General features: G+C 46.0%; 1 protein-coding gene across 11 annotated transcripts in view; it reads left to right on the top strand.

The window, feature by feature from the left end:
* ATXN7L1 (ataxin 7 like 1) overlaps positions 1-17,684 on the top strand; it is a 221,373-nt gene that overhangs the window by 194,422 nt on the left and 9,267 nt on the right. For 9 of the 11 annotated variants that reach the window (XM_070424627.1, XM_070424626.1, XM_070424625.1 and 6 more), the window contains 3 exons: positions 9,499-9,691; positions 13,676-13,797; positions 15,189-15,494. In XM_070424627.1, coding sequence (XP_070280728.1) covers positions 9,499-9,691; positions 13,676-13,797; positions 15,189-15,494 — 621 coding nt within the window. The remainder of the gene's footprint in view (positions 1-9,498; positions 9,692-13,675; positions 13,798-15,188; positions 15,495-17,684) is intronic. The other 2 variants (XM_070424632.1, XM_070424631.1) reach the window with 1 other exon arrangement.

The raw sequence follows: 17,684 nt of genomic DNA, 5'->3' as shown, positions 1-17,684 counted from the left end.
TGTCTTGAGAAAGCTCACACATCTAATCTTAAAGCATAAAATGGCAAAATCCATTGAATTTTAGACTGACAAGGGGCAGTGGGCAAAGAGGCAGAAGGTCCTAGATGCCTGACAAAGGACAGAGTGAAAGCAACTTCAGTTGTGACTAATCAGGATAGTGTTACTGCCAAATTATAAGCCATTTCTCTCCTTGACTTATATTTGTCCCTGCGCTTTTTCTACATTCATTTCTCAGTATGAGGAGGCTTTGAAGTCTCATTTCCACCTCTTATTAGCTCTGCCAGCAATTTCCTCATCTGAGAAATGTAGATAATAGTTAAGTGCGCAAAGGCAGTGGGTAACCTGGATGAGAAAGTGTGTGTGACAGGCCTAGCACATAATAGGGACCCGATTAAAGTCATTACCTTGAGCTCTCTCCCCGAAGCACTCAGACGGGCTGGTGCCCAGGCCTCCTCACAGTGGTGGGGCGAAGACTTCCTTTCAGTTTCCCTGTGTGGAACTGAACAGGGACCATCATCACACACATTGTCTTTAAACCACATTGGTAAGTGGAGAGGGGAGGGATGAGGTGGTGTGGAAGGAGGAAAGGTGGATGGCAGCCTAGCAAACTTGAGTGACTTTTTTTTTATGTATTTTTATTGTTTTTTTCAGAGAGAGAGGAAGGGAGAGAGATAGAAACATCAGTCAGCTGCCTCCTGCATGCCCCCTACTGGGGACCGAGGCCAAAACCTAGGCATGAGCCCTGACCGGGAATCGAACCAGCAATCTCTTGGTGCATGGGATGATGCTCAGTCCACTGAGCCACACTGGCTGCACTTGAGTGGGTTTTTCAACACCTTCTCATGACTTGTTGCCCCATTCCTCATCACTTCTCACCAAGCTGTGGTTTTTCTGAGACACAGGCTGGTTCCAGTGAGCTCCGTCCCTCCAGGTTCCACCCTGGAGTGCAGTGATCAGAAATGGGAGGTCTTGAAAGCATCTACCATTCCATTATCGCCAAGAGGGTGCATGCATCCTGAATGAAACAAGCCTGAAAAGGAATAGATTCAGCTCTCCTCTCGGTGTGCCTGTATACATGTGTGCCTGTATACATGTGTGCCTTTATACATGTGTGCCTGTGTACACGTGTGCACACCATTATTCACTCATGTTTCTGTCTTTGTCCTCTGAGCTGATTTTGCTCTGACACAGAGTTTCCATGCTTATCTTTATTCTCCAGTATTCTCCCCTTATCTCCTCTCTTTTACCTGACAACTGGAACTTACTATTGAGTGTTTCAACCTTTTTTTCTCTTCTTTGGAGTAAGGAAAGGTTTATTGATCAAGAAGGTGCCAACCAAGAAGATGGGAGCCCTGGTGGTACCTCAGATTCATCTTAAGAAAGCACCGAGTTCAGGCTTGTATGTCAAGGTGAGGGAAGTGGGAGTGGCAAGAGGTGATTGACCACCACAGGCATCTGGGCGCTGCCAGTAGGGTCTGAGGAAGATTGTGCTGGTTGCTGTGAGTCCAGTCTCCGTCTCAGTATTTCTGCAAATCATCGACAGACAACACACACTTACCTTATCTCCTCAAGCTGCATACACAGTTCCTTCCGTGATTAGCAGGTCTATATGCCAGACTAAGCGGAAGCTGTTAGTCAGGAGGCCATGGGGACAACGCAGGCTTGGACAGGTGGAGTCAGGGAGGCTGAGCATTGCACTCTCTACGGCTGCCCCTTTTGTGTAGTTTATTCCTCAATATTGAGGGAAAAAGGGGGACCAAGTCAAGGTTCAATTAAGAGGGAAGATTAGCTGTTTAAGATGGAGTCAGATCTGTCTGCCATTGTGCCACATTTATCTGGTTCTTACCATTTCACATGCTCACCTCTTCCATAATAGTCCCGAAGCCTTAGAGGGGACATTCTGAGTGTTCAGTTTAAGCAAAGAACAAGGGTTAACTTTTATTACTATGTCCCCCGGGACCCAAACTATGATGAGTTGGCCACTGCACAAACACTTCCCTGTTCAGCTAACAAGTAATCGAAAGCCATCCTGTTGTTTAAGGACCCACGTGCCAAGGACTCTGCAGGGGCCTGTTCGAGTCATAGAGTTTAAGCAATAGAACAGGCCAAACAACTGACTATATGGGTTAAATTCCCTAAGAATTACTAGGCATCAGGTGCTCAGGTAAACTGTCTGTGTGGCTTACACCACATCCGTCACTAAGATGGTTGAAGGATGAGTTGTGGTGCTTTCTCTGAAGTGTACATTGTGTAAAACAAAACAAAACTCGAAAGACAAAGGTAGATTATAGTTCCTATTGAAACAATTTTCTTTCTATAATCACCCCCATTTTTACCAAAGATAGCCAAATTGAGACTAATTTATCTGCAAAATAAGTCTCGTTTCAATAAACGTGGCCTGATGATTTGTGTAAGTTCAGCAAGAATGGTAATTAGCCATATAGGCCTCTTTAAATCTGCTTAGCTGGAATTTTCCTAAGGAATCTTCAGATTGAACCTTAGCCTCACAAGGCTAGAAGCCAAGCTGCGTACTTGCCATCAGATTTTGTCCGCAGTACCTACAGGTTTTGGTGAATCCTCTCTTCTCAGAGTCCCCAACATACCCTGAGGTTCTTTCCTTGCATGTCCCAGGAAGCAATCTTTGTTCCTTACCTGGAAAGCCTGCTGTGAACCATGTAAACTGAGTACCAGGCTGTTTTCCCAAAGGGGCTTTTTTTGGCTTCCCAAGTCAATCTGAACTCCTCAAAGCTTTCTGGTCCAAGTCTATGCTGCTTCTCTTATACATGATGTTCTCGTCAAAGCCTTGGTAATAAAACCAATCTAATAGATTCTTATTGAACTTATGCAAATAGTCACATTGCCATGAAAATAAAAATACTCCTTACTGTATTCTGGAGGTATCAAGCAGTGAGAAACAATAAATGCTTCAATTCTGCTTACAGAGGTATAATTTACCAAATTGCTAAGTCATAGGTAAACAAGTTTTCCCTTTATCTAGAAAACAAACCAAAAAAAAGATTAAAAAATCAGCAATGTCAAACAAAAAGTCATAACAATTATAACCATTCTCATTAGCACTGGGCTATTTGTTGGGGGGTTTTTTTATAGCCATTCTGACAGGTATAAGGTGATATCTCATTGTGGCTTTAATGTGCATTTTTCTGATGATTAGTGACACTGAGCCTCTTTTTATGTCTATTCCTCATCTGTATGTCCTCTTTGGAGAAGTGTCTATTCATGTCTTCTACCCAGTTTTCAATTGGATTGTTTATTTTTTGATGTTGAAATGTATGAATTCTTTATAAGTTTTGGATATTAACCTCTTATTTAATGTATCATTGGTGAACATGTTCTCCCATTCAGTGGGTTGTCTTTTCATTTTGTTAATGGTTTCCTTTGCTTTGCAAAGATTTTTTAGCTTGACATCATCCCATTTATGTATTTGCAGAAAAGCTAGTCTTAATAAATGCTTAAAGTATTAGGACATTTCTAATCTCATGAGATAAGAAGTCCAGAGGTGAAAGGGCACCAGTCCCCAGAGATCAGGAGTTGGCTCAGTTTCTCTGCTCTTTTTTCAACCCACACTCTTCGCTCTCCAAAGTCCAGAGCAAGATGGTTGCAGCAGTTTCAGGCACAGCCACGTGACACAAGATCCAGTGAAGGTAGAAACCACCTTTTCCTTGTGTCTTTTTTTTTTTCCAGAGAGAAAGGGAGAGGGAGAGAGAGATAGAAACATCAATGATGAGAGAGAATCATTGAGTGGCTGCCTCCTGCATGCCCCACACTGGGGATCAAGCCTGAAACCCAGGCATGTGCCCTTGACTGGAATCAAACCTGGGACTCTCCAGTCCGCAGGCTGATGCTCTATCCACTGAACCAAACCAGCCAGGGCCCTTGTGTCTTTTTAAAGGTGAGAAAAATCTTTACAAAAGCCCTTCCCCAGCCCTGACTGGTTTGGCTCAGTGGATAGAGCGTCGGCCTGCGGACTCAAGGATCCCAGGTTCGATTCCGGTCAGGGGGCATGTACCTTGGTTGCGGGCACATCCCCAGTGGGGGGTGTGCAGGAGGCAGCTGATTGATGTTTCTCTCTCATCGATGTTTCTAACTCTCTATTCCTCTCCCTTCCTCTCTGAAAAAAATCAATGAAATATGTTAAAAAATTTTAAAAAGCCCTTCCCCAAAATATATTTTTTCTTTTCTTTGTCATGCCCTTTTCTAAACCAATCATCATTAGCAAGATGAAACAGATTTCATTGTTGGTTTGGGAGTTAAATGAAGGCTGGGAATTCATCATCATTTTACCGTATTTCTGCTGATCTTTTTGTTCTTTGGAGCTAATGCCTTTTTTATCCCTTTACTGTGATTTTAGTAGGATTTTGGGAGGGAGACAAAATAAGTGTTCAGTCTATCTGCCCAGTTAATGGGACGTCCTTCTGCCACTTTCTCACACAGAAAGTATCTGTACTACTAGCTCACTTTCTTTTTCTTTTTTTCTTTTTTTGTTATTAAATTTTTCCCATGTACAGAGGTAAGAGTATTATATAATGAACACTCTTATACCTAGTTTGAAGAATTGTAATATTCAGATTTTCAATTATATTTATTTTATCTATATTTTTATTATATATTTTGAAGTAGATTGCAGATACCATGGCATTTTTTAAAATATATTTTATTGATTTTTTACAGAGAGGAAGGGAGAGGGTTAGAGAATTAGAAACATCGATGAGAGAGAAACATCAATCAGCTGCCTCCTGCACACCCCCCACTGGGGATGTACCCGAAACCAAGGTACATGCCCTTGACTGGAATCAAACCTGGGACCCTTTAGTCTGAAGGCCGACTCTCTAACCACTGAGCCAAACCAGTTAGGGCAATACCATGGCATTTTACTTCTAAAGATTCCCAAATGAATCTTTAAAAAGTAAAGATTAACGTAGGGGTGCATATATTCTTTCTGATTGGTGTTTTCAGGATTCTTTTTTTTAAATATATTTTTATTGATTTCAGAGAGGAAGAGAGATGGAAACATCAATGATGAGAGAGAATCACTGACCTGCTGCCTCCTGCATGCCCCACACTAGGGATCGAGCCCGAAACTCGGGAATGTGCCCCGAGCGGGAATTGAACCATGACCTCCTGGTTCATAGGTCGATGCTCAACCACTGAGCCACGCCAGCCCGGGCCAGGATTCTTATGATATATTCCCAGAAGTGGGATCGCTGGGTCAAATGGCAGTTCCACTTTTAATTTTTTGAGGAAACACCATACTAGCTACACTAGTCTGCATCTCCACCAGCAGTGTATTAGGGTTCCCTTTTCTCCACATCTTCACCAGCACTTATCATTTGTTGATTTGTTGATGGTAGCCATTCTGACAGGTATGAGGTGATACCTCATTGTCATTTAAATTTGCATCTCTGATGATTAATGACCTTGAGTATTTTTTCATATGTCTCTTGGCCATCTGTATGTCCTCTTTGGAGAAGTTTCTATTTAGATCCTTTGCCCAATACAAAGCTAAGATCTGGAAATAGCCCAAATGCCCATCAATTTGAGTGGATAAAAAAGATGTGGTGCCCTGGCCAGTGTTCTCAGTGGTTAGAGCGTTGGCCTGTGCACCAAAGGGTCTAGGGTTCTATTCCCAGTTAAGGTTACAAACCTGGGTTGCAGGTTTGATCCCTGGTCCAGATGAGGGTGCACCAGGGCCTCATGAGGGAGGCAACCAATCAATGTGATAGACAAATCGATGTTTCTCTCTCTCCCTTCCATTCTCTCTAAAAAAATTTCCTTGGGTGAGGATTAACAACAACAAAAAAAGATGTGGTACATTTACACAATGGGATACTATGCAGTTGTAAAAAAGAAGGATCTCTTATCCTTTGAGACAGCATGGAGGGAGCTGGAAAATATTATGCTAAGCCAGTCTGAGAAAGACAAATATCACGTGATCTCACTTATATGTGGAATCTAATGAACAAAATAAAGTGACAAACAAAATAGGTCCTGAGACATAGAAGCATGCAACAAGCTGACGAATCTCGGGGGTAGGGGCGTAGTACGGGAAGAGATTAACCAAACAACTTATATGCATAACCCATGTACACAGACAGTAGTTCAGTGAAGGCCTGGGGCAGGGATGGGAGCGGGATGGAGGGGCTCATTGGGAGGGTGGGGGTGGAGGAAGAGGGATATCTGTAATACTTTCAACAATAAAGTTTTTTTTTAAGTAAAGATAATTTCCTATGTAATGATGCTGGTATTACACTTAACAAAATCTAGCTGACTTATATCTCCTACAGGGCAGGGAGGTCCTATCATGTTGGGGAAGGCTTCAAAAAGAGCCTACTAGGGGACTCTTTCCCCTCCCCACATGGGAGTCTGTGCTGTGAAATTCTTTCCCCTTCCCCGTGCGGGAGTCTGTGCTTGTTCTTCAATAAATTTCCACCTTTGCTATACCATCTTCCATCCGTGGATTCATTCTTCGACTCCGATGGACAAAGAATCCAGGGAACCATCCTGCCCAGAGGAACACCACGCGTTCCAGTCCCAAAATCCCGTAGCGGAAGCGTATCTGTCTTTTGTTTCTCTGAACTTGTAAAAGGTTCGCCATTAGACTGCATGTGCTGAATTGGAACTTTCTGTTGTTCCTGAATAAACCCATTTTTGCTGGAGAAATATCTGGCTATCTATTTGTTAAAGGCCAACAAGTTAAATAAACTATGCAGCTTTTAGAATGTTAAAAAAAAAAGAAGAAGAAGAAGAAGAAGAAGAGCCTACTAGAAAGTTTGGAAACAACTTAAATGTCCATCAATAGACTAGTTAAGTGAATTGAGATATATCCATACTGTGGAATACTGGGGAATATTAAAAATATGACATAGTTCTATACATGGAAATATTTCTACATTATCACTAGTTGTTGTTTTTTTTAAAGTGTAGCCCTGGCCAGTATGCTCAGTGGTTAGGGTGTCAACCCACCCACCAAAGTGTTGTGGGTTCAATTCCAAGTCAAGGGTATGTACCTGGGTTGCAGGTTTGATCCCCAGCCCCTGTTGGGGACTTGCAAGAGGTAACCAATCAATGTGTCTCTTTCACATTGATCTCTCTCTCTCTCTCTCTCTCTCTCTCTTCTCTCTCTCACCACCTCCCTCCCTCCCTTCCACTCTATCTAACAATCAATGGAAAAAATATCCTCGGGTGAAGATTAACAGAACAAAAACCATGTCTCAAAATAGTATGTACAGTGTGGCCCCATTCTTGCTTAAAAATGCATGTGCCTGTGTATGCACAGTAAAGAAGTCTGGAAGGATATAGATCTAAATGGTAATAGCACTTGATCTTGAGTGGCAGGATTATGGGTGCTGTTTTCTTTCTTTATACATTTCACCAAAAACTTTTTACTATTTGGGCCTTTGGCTGTAAACAGGCAATAGAGTAGTTGCCCCTTCTGATACAGGAGAGTAGGTATCGGGGAATGCAGCCCGGGAGATGTGGTTTTTGGACTGTAGACTTGTAACATGCAAAGTGCCTGGCATCTTTGTTTTATAAGTATGGGAAGGTAATAGTCAAAAATAAACTGTCATACTAATGGAGTTCTTGTAATAACACTGAAAAACTATCTGTGGCTTTCTTTGGGGGGTCTTTAGGTTTGTTTGTTTTTTTATTGTGGTAAAATATACATAACAAAATTTACCATTTTATTTCTAAGTGTGCAGTTTAGTAGCATTAAGTACATTCACATTGTGGTACAACCATCACCACCATCTTCAGAACTTTTCATCATTCCATACTGAACCTCTGTACTCATTAAACACAAACTCCCCAGTCCGCTCCACCCCCAGTGCCTGGTAACCACTATTCTACTTTCTGTCTCTATGGATTGGACTATTCTAGGTACCTCATGCAAGTGGAATCATACAGTGTTTGTCCTTTGTGATTGGATTATTTCCCTTAGCATAATGTCTTCATGGTTCATCCATGTTGTAGCAGGTATCAGTATTTCATTGTGTGTTTTTTAAGTCTTAACTAATATTTTGTATGAATATACCATATTTTGTTTATCCATTTGCCTAGTGATGGCCATTTGGCTTGTTTCCGCCTTTGTGGCTTTGTTTTTAAATGACTATGCTTTCGGGATCTGGTTTGAACTCAGGTATTTCACACCTAGAAAGATTTTGTAGCACAGAGAATCCAGAGTGAGAATGAAGGAGAGAGAGACAGAGTAACAGTGCTGCTTCATGTGACTTGAAGGGGCAGCTTTCAAAGAAGAATGCAGAAAACCAGTAATTTTAAGGATCTTGATTTTTTTTCTCCCTATCTCCCTCCTGGGTCAATCACCTAATGAAAGTAGAGAAGCAGTAAAAACAACTGACAACTAACTGTGACTCTTTCTCTTCTAACTCTTCTCCTGATGTGATGTGTTCGTTTTGTTTTGTTTTTTACTGCTCAGTAAGCATGTAGTTCTATGTCTTAATGTGACATTGCTTTTCTATGAGCTTAGCTATAATTTAGATGAGTTCTGTTGGATTATGTATACACATGGAATTCATGTATTCCTTCATTGAGAAACGTATTTCTTCAACATCAACTATGAGCCAACTGTGCCAGCAGGAGGATCTAATGCCTTGTCGAAAATTAAACGTTCAGCCCAGCTGACATGGCTCAGAGGTTGAGCGTTAACCTATGAACCAGGAGATCATGGTTCAATTTCCGGTCAGGGCATGTGCCCGGGTTGTGGGCTCGATCCTCAGTGTGGGGCATGCAGGATGCAGCTGATCAATGATTCTCTTTCATCACTGATGCTTCTCTCTCTCTCTCCCTCTCCCTCTCCCTTCCTCTCTGTAATCAATAAAAATATTTTTTAATGTAAACGTTCATTCTCAGAAGATACAATTAAACTCTGTGGCATATTAAGACATTATTAATATCTTAATAATATTAATATACATACTAAGAAACTGACCTGGCTGTGGGGTAAGGGACTTGTGGCCCCTCATTGGGACAATCGTTTTTCATGCCAGTATGATAATCTCATAAAGCCAGAGTTTAGTAGCAAAAAAAAAAAAAAAAGTGTTTGTAGGGCTGTCTTTTGTCATGATTGATAGTTTGTCAATTGGTTTGAACTTGTTTACCGGGTTGACCTTCCTGTGAAGTTCCACCTTCAAAGAAAAGCAACTACATGGCAAGTACAGATAACTTACATGCAAGTGGTTGAACAGTTATGACTGACCTCGCAGCAGACTGTGCCGAGTTACTGTATTTCACGTTCCGCCGGCACTGTGGCCTTTCCCCTGATGCCCCGATTCAAGCAGGCCACAGCCTCGGCCCCACCAGATCTGTGGAGAGCTGGTCGCTGCTGCCCTCTCAGCCTGAATGTTCCCCTGGTGCCAGTCTGCCCCTGCCCTGGAAAGGCTGCTTGGGCTGCCTCCTGCGCTCTGCTCGGGGCGCTCTGTTACCTCAGGAGGGTTTATTCTGTGTGTTCTCTCTTGCCCTTAGACCATCATCTGCAAATAGCATAAGCAGCACCACATCTTCAAACCACAGCGGCTGCGCTCCGGAAGCCCCTGTGCCCCCCGCTGCAGGTGACCTCGCCAGCCGACTGTCAAGTGATGAAGGGGAGATGGATGGTGCCGACGAATCCGAGAAGTTAGACTGTCAGTTCTCCACCCACCACCCTAGACCTCTTGCGGTAGGCCACCGGGCATCTCCCTCCACGCATTTACCCTTGTGCTTCGTGGGCATGTAGGTGATGGTGTCAGGGGGCTTGGATTCAGGACAGTGTTTTATGGGAAGGCTTAACCTGAGACTGAATGATTGCCTTAGAAATACCCTTGAAAATCACAGAAAGAAAGGTTCCCCGGCAGATTATAATCCTTTAAACACCTGAGTGTTTGTGGCCCACCTTGAAGCATTCGTGCTTGAGAAGCGGTGTTTATGTGAGTGCACCGGGAAGTGGACCTTTTGGCTTTGCCCATCTAAGAACGGAGCCTCTGATTCCAGGAGTTAGTCTAGCTCACCTGCGTCGAGAACCGTCTGTCGTAGCAGCGCCAGGTGCCAGCCCTAGCTGGTTGTCGCCCCTGTTGGTTCTGAGTTTTATTGTTATTAGTAAGTGTGTCCATATGGCACTGGTACTGAGTGTGTGTGTGTGTGTGTGTGTGTGTGTAAGGAAAGGGGGAGGCATTTCATGTCGGTGTGATTGCTGATGAACAGAAAGGTCAGTTTCTTCCCAATCCTTGAAGGAGTCCACTTGAACAACTCAGATCATCGAAATCGAGGTGGGGAACATAAGGAGGCAGGAGCTGGAGGCTTGTCTGCGTTTGCCGTGCGAGCACCTGAGAAGGAGATGCCTGGTGCTGCCGTCCCTGAGCTGAATGCAAGGGGCCTGGAACACGGGGCCCATGGCCGGTCTCCTCTGGGGCCAGCTGGATTCCTGTAGCAATGGTGTTGACTTTTCCTAGAGCTCAGGGGCCGTGGAGGTGAAATCAGCCTGCATCGAGATAGAGCGACTCCTTCTTGCCTCCTGTCAGTGAGATGAGTGAAGGCCAGATTCACTTCCTGCTGCTGGGAATGATGGTGACCTGGACCAGCAACCTGAGACCTTTGCCTCTTAGCTATTTCAGAAATAGTGAGGGATAATCAGGAATGCCTTTGACTGCCAGTAACAGAAAACTCAACTCATACAGTGCATGCACTACGGTCGCCTAATTATCTCGTATAACAAGAAGTCTAGAGGTGGGTGGTTCCAAGCGGAGGGGCGCTCTGTGCAGCCTCTTCCCCTTTCACACCTGGTCTCAGTATGTCTGCTCCAATCCTCACCTAGTAGCAGTTGCACGGATGGAAAGGGACAAATACAAAGGGAGTCTTCTCCTAAGGTGCTATTTTATACCATTTCATTGGGAAGAAAATCTTCCTGAACCCCCCACACCAGATTTCCCCTGCCATCTGCCAGAAGTGGGTCACATGCCCACCCCGTGCCACTCGGCAGCAGAGAAGGATGGGATTGCAGTGGCACAGGATGGAGCCAGCACGATTCACCCCCAAGGTTCTGGGAAGAGACCCACCTTCCCTGCTCACTGCTCCATGTCACATATCAGAGCAAAAGTGTGGTTCTCTTGGCAAGAAAAAGGCAGGGAGAGGTGGGAGTTGGTGGCAGTTGATAAGATTGGCAACCTGTGGGGTCTGCCATAGTGGCCAATGCAGTGAGGATCTTCGGCTCTGCCAAGACGTAATATGCAAACAGGAATATTGTTCCTGTGGCACCTGGGCTTGCATTTCTATGGAATTAGAGATACAGATAGCAAAGACAAAAAGGTGCCCCCCGGGGCAGAGAGAGAGACTGGGCTCTACCAGAAGACCAGAGTCTGGAGCACATCAAGATGTTTGTCCAGCCCCGGGTGACTCATGTGGTCCCGTGCACCAAAAGGTCACTGGTTCAATTCCCAGTCAGAGCACATGCCCAGGTTGCCGGCTTGCTCCCCAGTAGGGGGTGTGTAGGAGGCAGCTGACTGATGTTTCACGCTCACGTCCCTGTTTCTCTCTCTCTCTCTCCCTTCATCTCTCTCTAAAAATCAATTTTAAAAATCTTCAATAAAAAAGAAACAACAGGAACAGTTCTGGTGATCATCAAAAAGAGCAATTTTTTTTTAAAGATGTTTGTCCAAATGACAAGCTGCCAGGCTACAGAGGATTCGAATCACTGGACCCTCACACAGAGGATTTGTGTGCCCTTAATGTTTTGCTGATTTAATGGAAAGGCCATGGATTTGTTTCTTTGCTTTGTCCTTTCTCTCATGGTCAATTGCTATATTAAATCATTTTTGTAATGAGCCCTGGTTCAGTGTGTCGTTAGCAACTGGGATGAAGGAAGAAAAGATGTCTCGACCTGGAAGAGCTCCCACTGGATGCTGGGGACCAGCTTCCACGCTGGGGAGTCCCCTTTGTATGTCTTCTTGCTTGGTCAGTAAGCACTTCATATGAAAGTGCAGGGGAGAGTTTTCCGTCAGAAGTGCCAGATTTGATGGGTAGCAATATTTGAATACAAAAGCCCCCCAAACATAAGCAGGAACCAGACAAAGGGAAGGTCTTGCATTTGCTCCTGAGAGCTGTTCCAAAGGCAGGTTCCAGGAAGGGTTTATGGAATGAGTGCCAATCCAACACTGTGTCTGGGATGGAGGCCAGGAGCTGCTGGGAGGCCTGGGCAAAGAGAGAGAAGCCGCATTTGAGTTATAGAGTCATTTGCAGACGCGTCTGAGCTCTAGACCAGCCAAATGTCACCTTCTCGGAGGCCACTTCTTGCATTTCTGGTTGTCCTAACAGCATAATAAAATGATGTTTATTAAACATCTAACTGCCTATATTTCAGCCATATGTTTTCAGTGTGATGGTTTGATTTAAACATTGTGCGGGATCTTATCTCTCTAATCCATCGTTTAGCCCAAATCCCTCCTATCCTCATATTGAAGAAGATAATTGGGCCTCTGGCCTTTGTACATTTATAATCAAGTCAGGCACATAGGCATTACATGTAACATGAAACTATGTGGTGATTCCAAGGTGAAAGGCAATAAAGTGTGCAATATGTGTGGGGTGGGAGTTCATAGAGGCAGCGTTACTCAGATGAAGACCACTGGAAATGGGAGTCTCGATTAGGGCGCTGAGAGAGGGGAGAATTGGGATTGACAGAGAAGAGGGAAGAAGACAGGCAGTCGGAGCAGCATGAGTATAAGCTTGGAGGCAGTGATGTGTGTGTGTGTGTGTGTGTGTGTGTGTGTGCGTCCCCCCCCCCCCCCCCCCCCCGGGCAGCCCACAAGTGCTGACAGGGGAGGAGATGAGGTCAGGGCTGGGAGAGGAGGAGGAGTATAGTCGAGTCAGAAGTGAATGACTCTGTTGACAACAGATAGGAAAGGTGTGATCAGTTGGCAGAAGAATATCAGAATGAGGTGTTTCCATTACTGTGATGAGAAGTAAGGAACCACCAAGTTCCTTAAGAGGATGGATGAACCCTGGCTGGTGGGGTTCAGTTGGTTGGGTGTTGTCCCTCACACCAAGAGGTTACTGGTTCGATTCCCTGTCCAGGCACGTGCCCGGGTTCTGGGCCCAACCCCTGGTAGGGGGCATGCAGGAGGCAGCCGATCAATGTTTTGCTCTCCCATCAATAGTTCTCTCTCTTCCTCTTCTTTCCCTCTCTAAAAATCAATTTTAAAACCTTAAGAGAAAGAAAAAGAAAGAAAGAAAGAAAGAAAGAAAGAAAGAAAGAAAGAAAGAAAGAAAGAAAGAGGGAGGGAGGGAGGGAGGGAGGGAGGGAAGGAAGGAAGGAAGAGGGATGATTCAATAAGCAGGAGGTGCTAAAAAAAATCCTGGTTGCTGAATGTTGTTGGTTTGGGGGTTTTCAACCTAAAATGTTGGCTCAGTCCCAGATATAGAGAAGGTAGCCCTCTGTGCTATAGAAAATTAAATGTTACTATTGTTGAGTCATAATGTGATGTTCTGCAGAAAATCTAGAGCTCAAACTAAAGCACTATAGAAATATTTTTGGCTCCAGTACTATTTGCTTCCTTATTTTGAGTAAAATTGTACCCCTGTGTGTTTTTATGCAAATGTTATTTTTCTCTGTATGGTTTATATTAGCTTAGTAACCTGTAATCAAAATTAAAATGTGTTTTTTCCCTCACAGTTTTGCTCATTCGGGAGTCGCCTCATGGGCCGAGGGTACTATGTGTTTGATAGAAGATGGGATCGTTTTCGATTCGCACTAAACTCCATGGTAGAAAAACACTTGAATTCACAGATGTGGAAGTAAGTGAGCAGTTTTTGTGCAATATGAGATCAGAGCTGCCCCACAACTATCTGAACCCCAACTTTCTAAATGAGTGTCGGTAATTGGCTTTTCATAGAACAAAATGATTCTGAAGTCAGGATTCATGATAAATCCTTAACTGTCAGCTCTTGAGGGCCTGCCTACAGTGTTTCAGAGACACGTGCGATGTGTGTTATGCTTTGTCTTCTTTGTGTTGGTAATCTTCTAAATGAAAAGGGCATTAGATACGAGCTTATTTAACAGTTACAAAAGGCCTTTTTTGCTGTAAGAACATGTAAGGATGTTAAGAATATGTTTCTGTTTGTAATATTAAGGCTATAATGTCAATACTAAAAATGTCAGAATGGTTATGGACCAATTTCTAATTGCTTAATGTCCTATGAAAAAACATGTCCATCGGCCAGCAGGGCAGATCCTGAGTGATGTTGTGAAGGTGGTTAAGCTTGTCTTTGGCCCTTCCCACCTCCCTAGACCCCTCTCCTCTCCTCTGCTCACACTGCTCTCTAACCTAAACCCAAACTGACGCTCCGTGTCTCTAATGTCCCTTTATTCTCCAACACCCCCCGATGTATTTACATTTTCATAGGAGTTTCATAAAAAAAGGAAGAAATCTTCTTGACTTAGGAAAATGCTATTGTGAAGCAGTGACAGGCTAGACCCTCTCAAACCACAGCACATACGAAACTGCCATTCTGGCCACTTGGTAACACAAGACCAGCCTGCTGCCTATCCCCACCCCCACTCCTGCACAGGTGAGCTCTTCAGATATCACAATCCGTTAGAAGCGTGGCCCCCTCAGATCTAAGCCCAGATGGTTCAGGAACGCCAACTCTGAACCCCTCACCCTGCCCAGCGGAAGCCAATAAAGGCAAGGGAGGCATCCCTGAGAACTAAGAGGGCACTGGCAGCGGGGATGGGAACCGAATTCAAAACCTGCCCCTCTCCCAGGCAGCCGTGATGCCCAAAGAGCTCCCAGACCTGAACTTCTAGGAGGAGTGAGCTCTCGCAGTGGATTTAAGACTAAATGTTAACACTTCCCATAAAATAGGAAAGGGCCACAGAGAAGCTTATCATTTCTTCCCGTTTGAGTGACTGCCCAGTGTGTCTTAAAGGCACCCTGGACACCTGGTGTGTTCCTCCTAAACACCAGTCGGTGCTGCATGCGGGGTTGCCGAGCCCGTGGGTGCTGGTTCATTTGTCCTTCTGCGACTGTTCCCCCACGATGGCAGCCGGCCTTGGGATTCTCGCAGCTCTTTGCTCTGCTGTGTGGTGGAAGTGTAAAACCCAGGCACGTGGAAGGAATGTGTTGATCTGTATTTCGCTACCTGGTGTCCTGTCAGCTCAAGCTCCATATTCCTTTCCTCCTCAGGCACAGAAACCCGAGCCACAGGGCGTCGGGTCCCTCCCCCCTTTTCAGGACTTGCCTAACCAACCTACTGTCACTGAGCAACATTGGGGCTGCCTGGGTGTCAACTCTGGAGAGCGTAGCACCCCGCTGCCCTCTCAACCTCGCTGCCCAAACCCCAGGCCCAGACGGGCCCGAACCTGGAGGGATGGCAGCCGATGAGGGCGTGGAAGACTTTAGGAAGAAAAGGAACAGCCAAGACTCTTTTTTCTTTAACAAGCATTTAACTCTGCATCAGGAGACGCCAACACAGTATTCTCTTTCAGCCAGGTCAGCATCTGGAGCTCCACGCCAGCTGGCAGGGGAGGACGGGCACTGTCAGTAACTTATTCGCATCTGTGGGCTTTTGACGGGACTCCCCTAGGCCAGTGTGCAGGACCTAAACCAGGCACAGCCTGCAAAGCTGAAACCCACTGCCCTTTGGCCCCTAGACAGACACAGAAACTGCTTAGCATGGGGATAGGGGGTCCCGGGGACAGTGAGCTGCCTCATGGCCCTTGCCCTGCACCCCCTGCCCTCCTCCCCTCCTGCCTCTGCTATCCACTTAAGATTCATGGGACAGGAAGGAAAGGGAGAGGAAGTAGGCCAAAAAACAGCCCCCACCCCAGTCCTGAGTGTCAGCGAGGCAAGGTTAAGGACTTGAGCTCAGCTTGTCAGCACAAGCGGAACCATGAATTTATGCTATTGGTGGGAACATGACAAATGGGGACCTTCCGAGTGGATCCTAGTGAAGGTCATTGAATGGGGTCCTCTCTCAATGGGCCAGCTGGTTCTTGTAAACAACGTTTTATTACAAGTAACTGCCGAGCCTCTACATGTACTTCTATCCAGACTTTAACTGGTAAGAAACTTGAGGCGAGGGAAGATGGAGCGGGAGGCCTGCAGTCCACAGAGAGGCAGCCGAGCCAGGGCAAGTGGGCTGACGCCGCACACGTGAGAGATGCTCTGGCCCTGTGGGGAGGGCGTTGTGCAGTGCCAGGCAGTCGGAGGGCGTGTTTAGACCTTTCCAGTCTGATTCTATGGGAGTCCTTGCCCAGCATGCATAGTGCTGTTGCTACTGAGAATCACCTGCTCACCCATCCACCCACCCGTCCATCCATCCATTCGTTCACTCATTCGTTCATTGCAATAAGTCTTAATGGAGCTCTTATTTAGTGCTGACAGGATCTTCTACCCTCTTTAGGCTTGAGAGAAAGTAGATTTTCAAACACCAGTATGGCCACACAAAAATGGCAACTTTTTTCTATTTATCTCTGATCTCCTAAGTCTGATATTTTCAAGGACTCTGTTCGTCTGTATTCAAGAATTCCTCCTCTGGATTCCACCCTAAAAATCGAAGCCATGGCTTCACCTGACTGCAGGCAGAAACGGGATCCTGAGAGTGTAGCGCTAGGGGAGGCATGTCCTAGTCAGCGGGGCCTCTTCCCAGAGCCCCCTGATGCCAGAGCGGGGAGGGTGGCCACCTGGGGAGAAGGGACTGGAGAAGCCCCATCTCACACCTGGCTCCAAGCTCCTGGGGTGCAGGGCCCAGGTCTGCCCGCCTTTAAGTGCTGCTTTCGAAGAAGGAGAGTGAATTCCTAACTGCTGGGGACTGGTCCCCAGGGGACACAGGGCGAGGGGCAAGGTGGGAAATAGAAAAGAGCCAGTTTGGCAATATTCACCTGGCTCCTGAGGCCAGTATTCTTTCCTGCAAATTGGGAACAAATGGTGCCCGCAAGGCCCCTGTGCTCCTCCCGGTCCCCAGGCCACGATTTGGAAGTGGGAGCTGTTTCCAACACAAGTTCCAAAGATGGGGTTTGCAGGGAGGCCCCAGGAGTGGCCAGCACCAGGGCCGGCCTTAGCTCCCCCAGTACGAGAGGCCTGGGGGTTGCTCCCAGGCACTCCCAACCTCCAGGAAGACCTTCCCCACCCACATTTCTCCTGGGCCCTGGCCCTGCATTTGTTCAGAGCAAACTAGAAATTCCTGACCTCCTTCTCTGGATACATGAGGGTCCCTGTACTCTCAACCTTTCCTAGCACAGGGACAAGAAGACCTGTCGAAGGGCAGCCACCCCAATTACAGCTCCTCTGAGTGAGAGCTGAGACTAAGGGGTAGAGGGGGTGGACAGGGAAAAAAATCAGTCCTGGGACTGGGCCAGTTGACATCTGCCTCATTTCCCAAGCCCCGACCCTCCACTGCCCTGCGGCCTCCATGGCCCAGCCAACAGGAGCCAGGAGCCACACGCTAACGTGGAAGGGCCTCTCTCTGGAATAAACCAGAGACTGCAGAGAGGAAACGCAGGAGGCGGCGGGCCTGTGGAAGAGAGGGGTGTTTCCCACTCTGCCTGTGGAACCAGGAGCAGGGTGGGGAGGCAGGGGACAGGCAATGGGCAAAGGCTGCTCTGGCCCCTGTGTGCAGGTGACAAAGCCTTGTCCTCACTATTCTTACTACACGCCAGGACCTAAGTGTGAAGTGGCCAC

This window comes from Myotis yumanensis, unplaced genomic scaffold, assembly GCF_028538775.1.
Source record: "Myotis yumanensis isolate MYYU_CA2020_CCGP unplaced genomic scaffold, mMyoYum1.0.hap1 SCAF_9, whole genome shotgun sequence".
In the NCBI taxonomy this organism is placed as follows: Eukaryota; Metazoa; Chordata; class Mammalia; order Chiroptera; family Vespertilionidae; genus Myotis; species Myotis yumanensis.
This window is presented reverse-complemented; position numbering and strand designations above follow the sequence as displayed.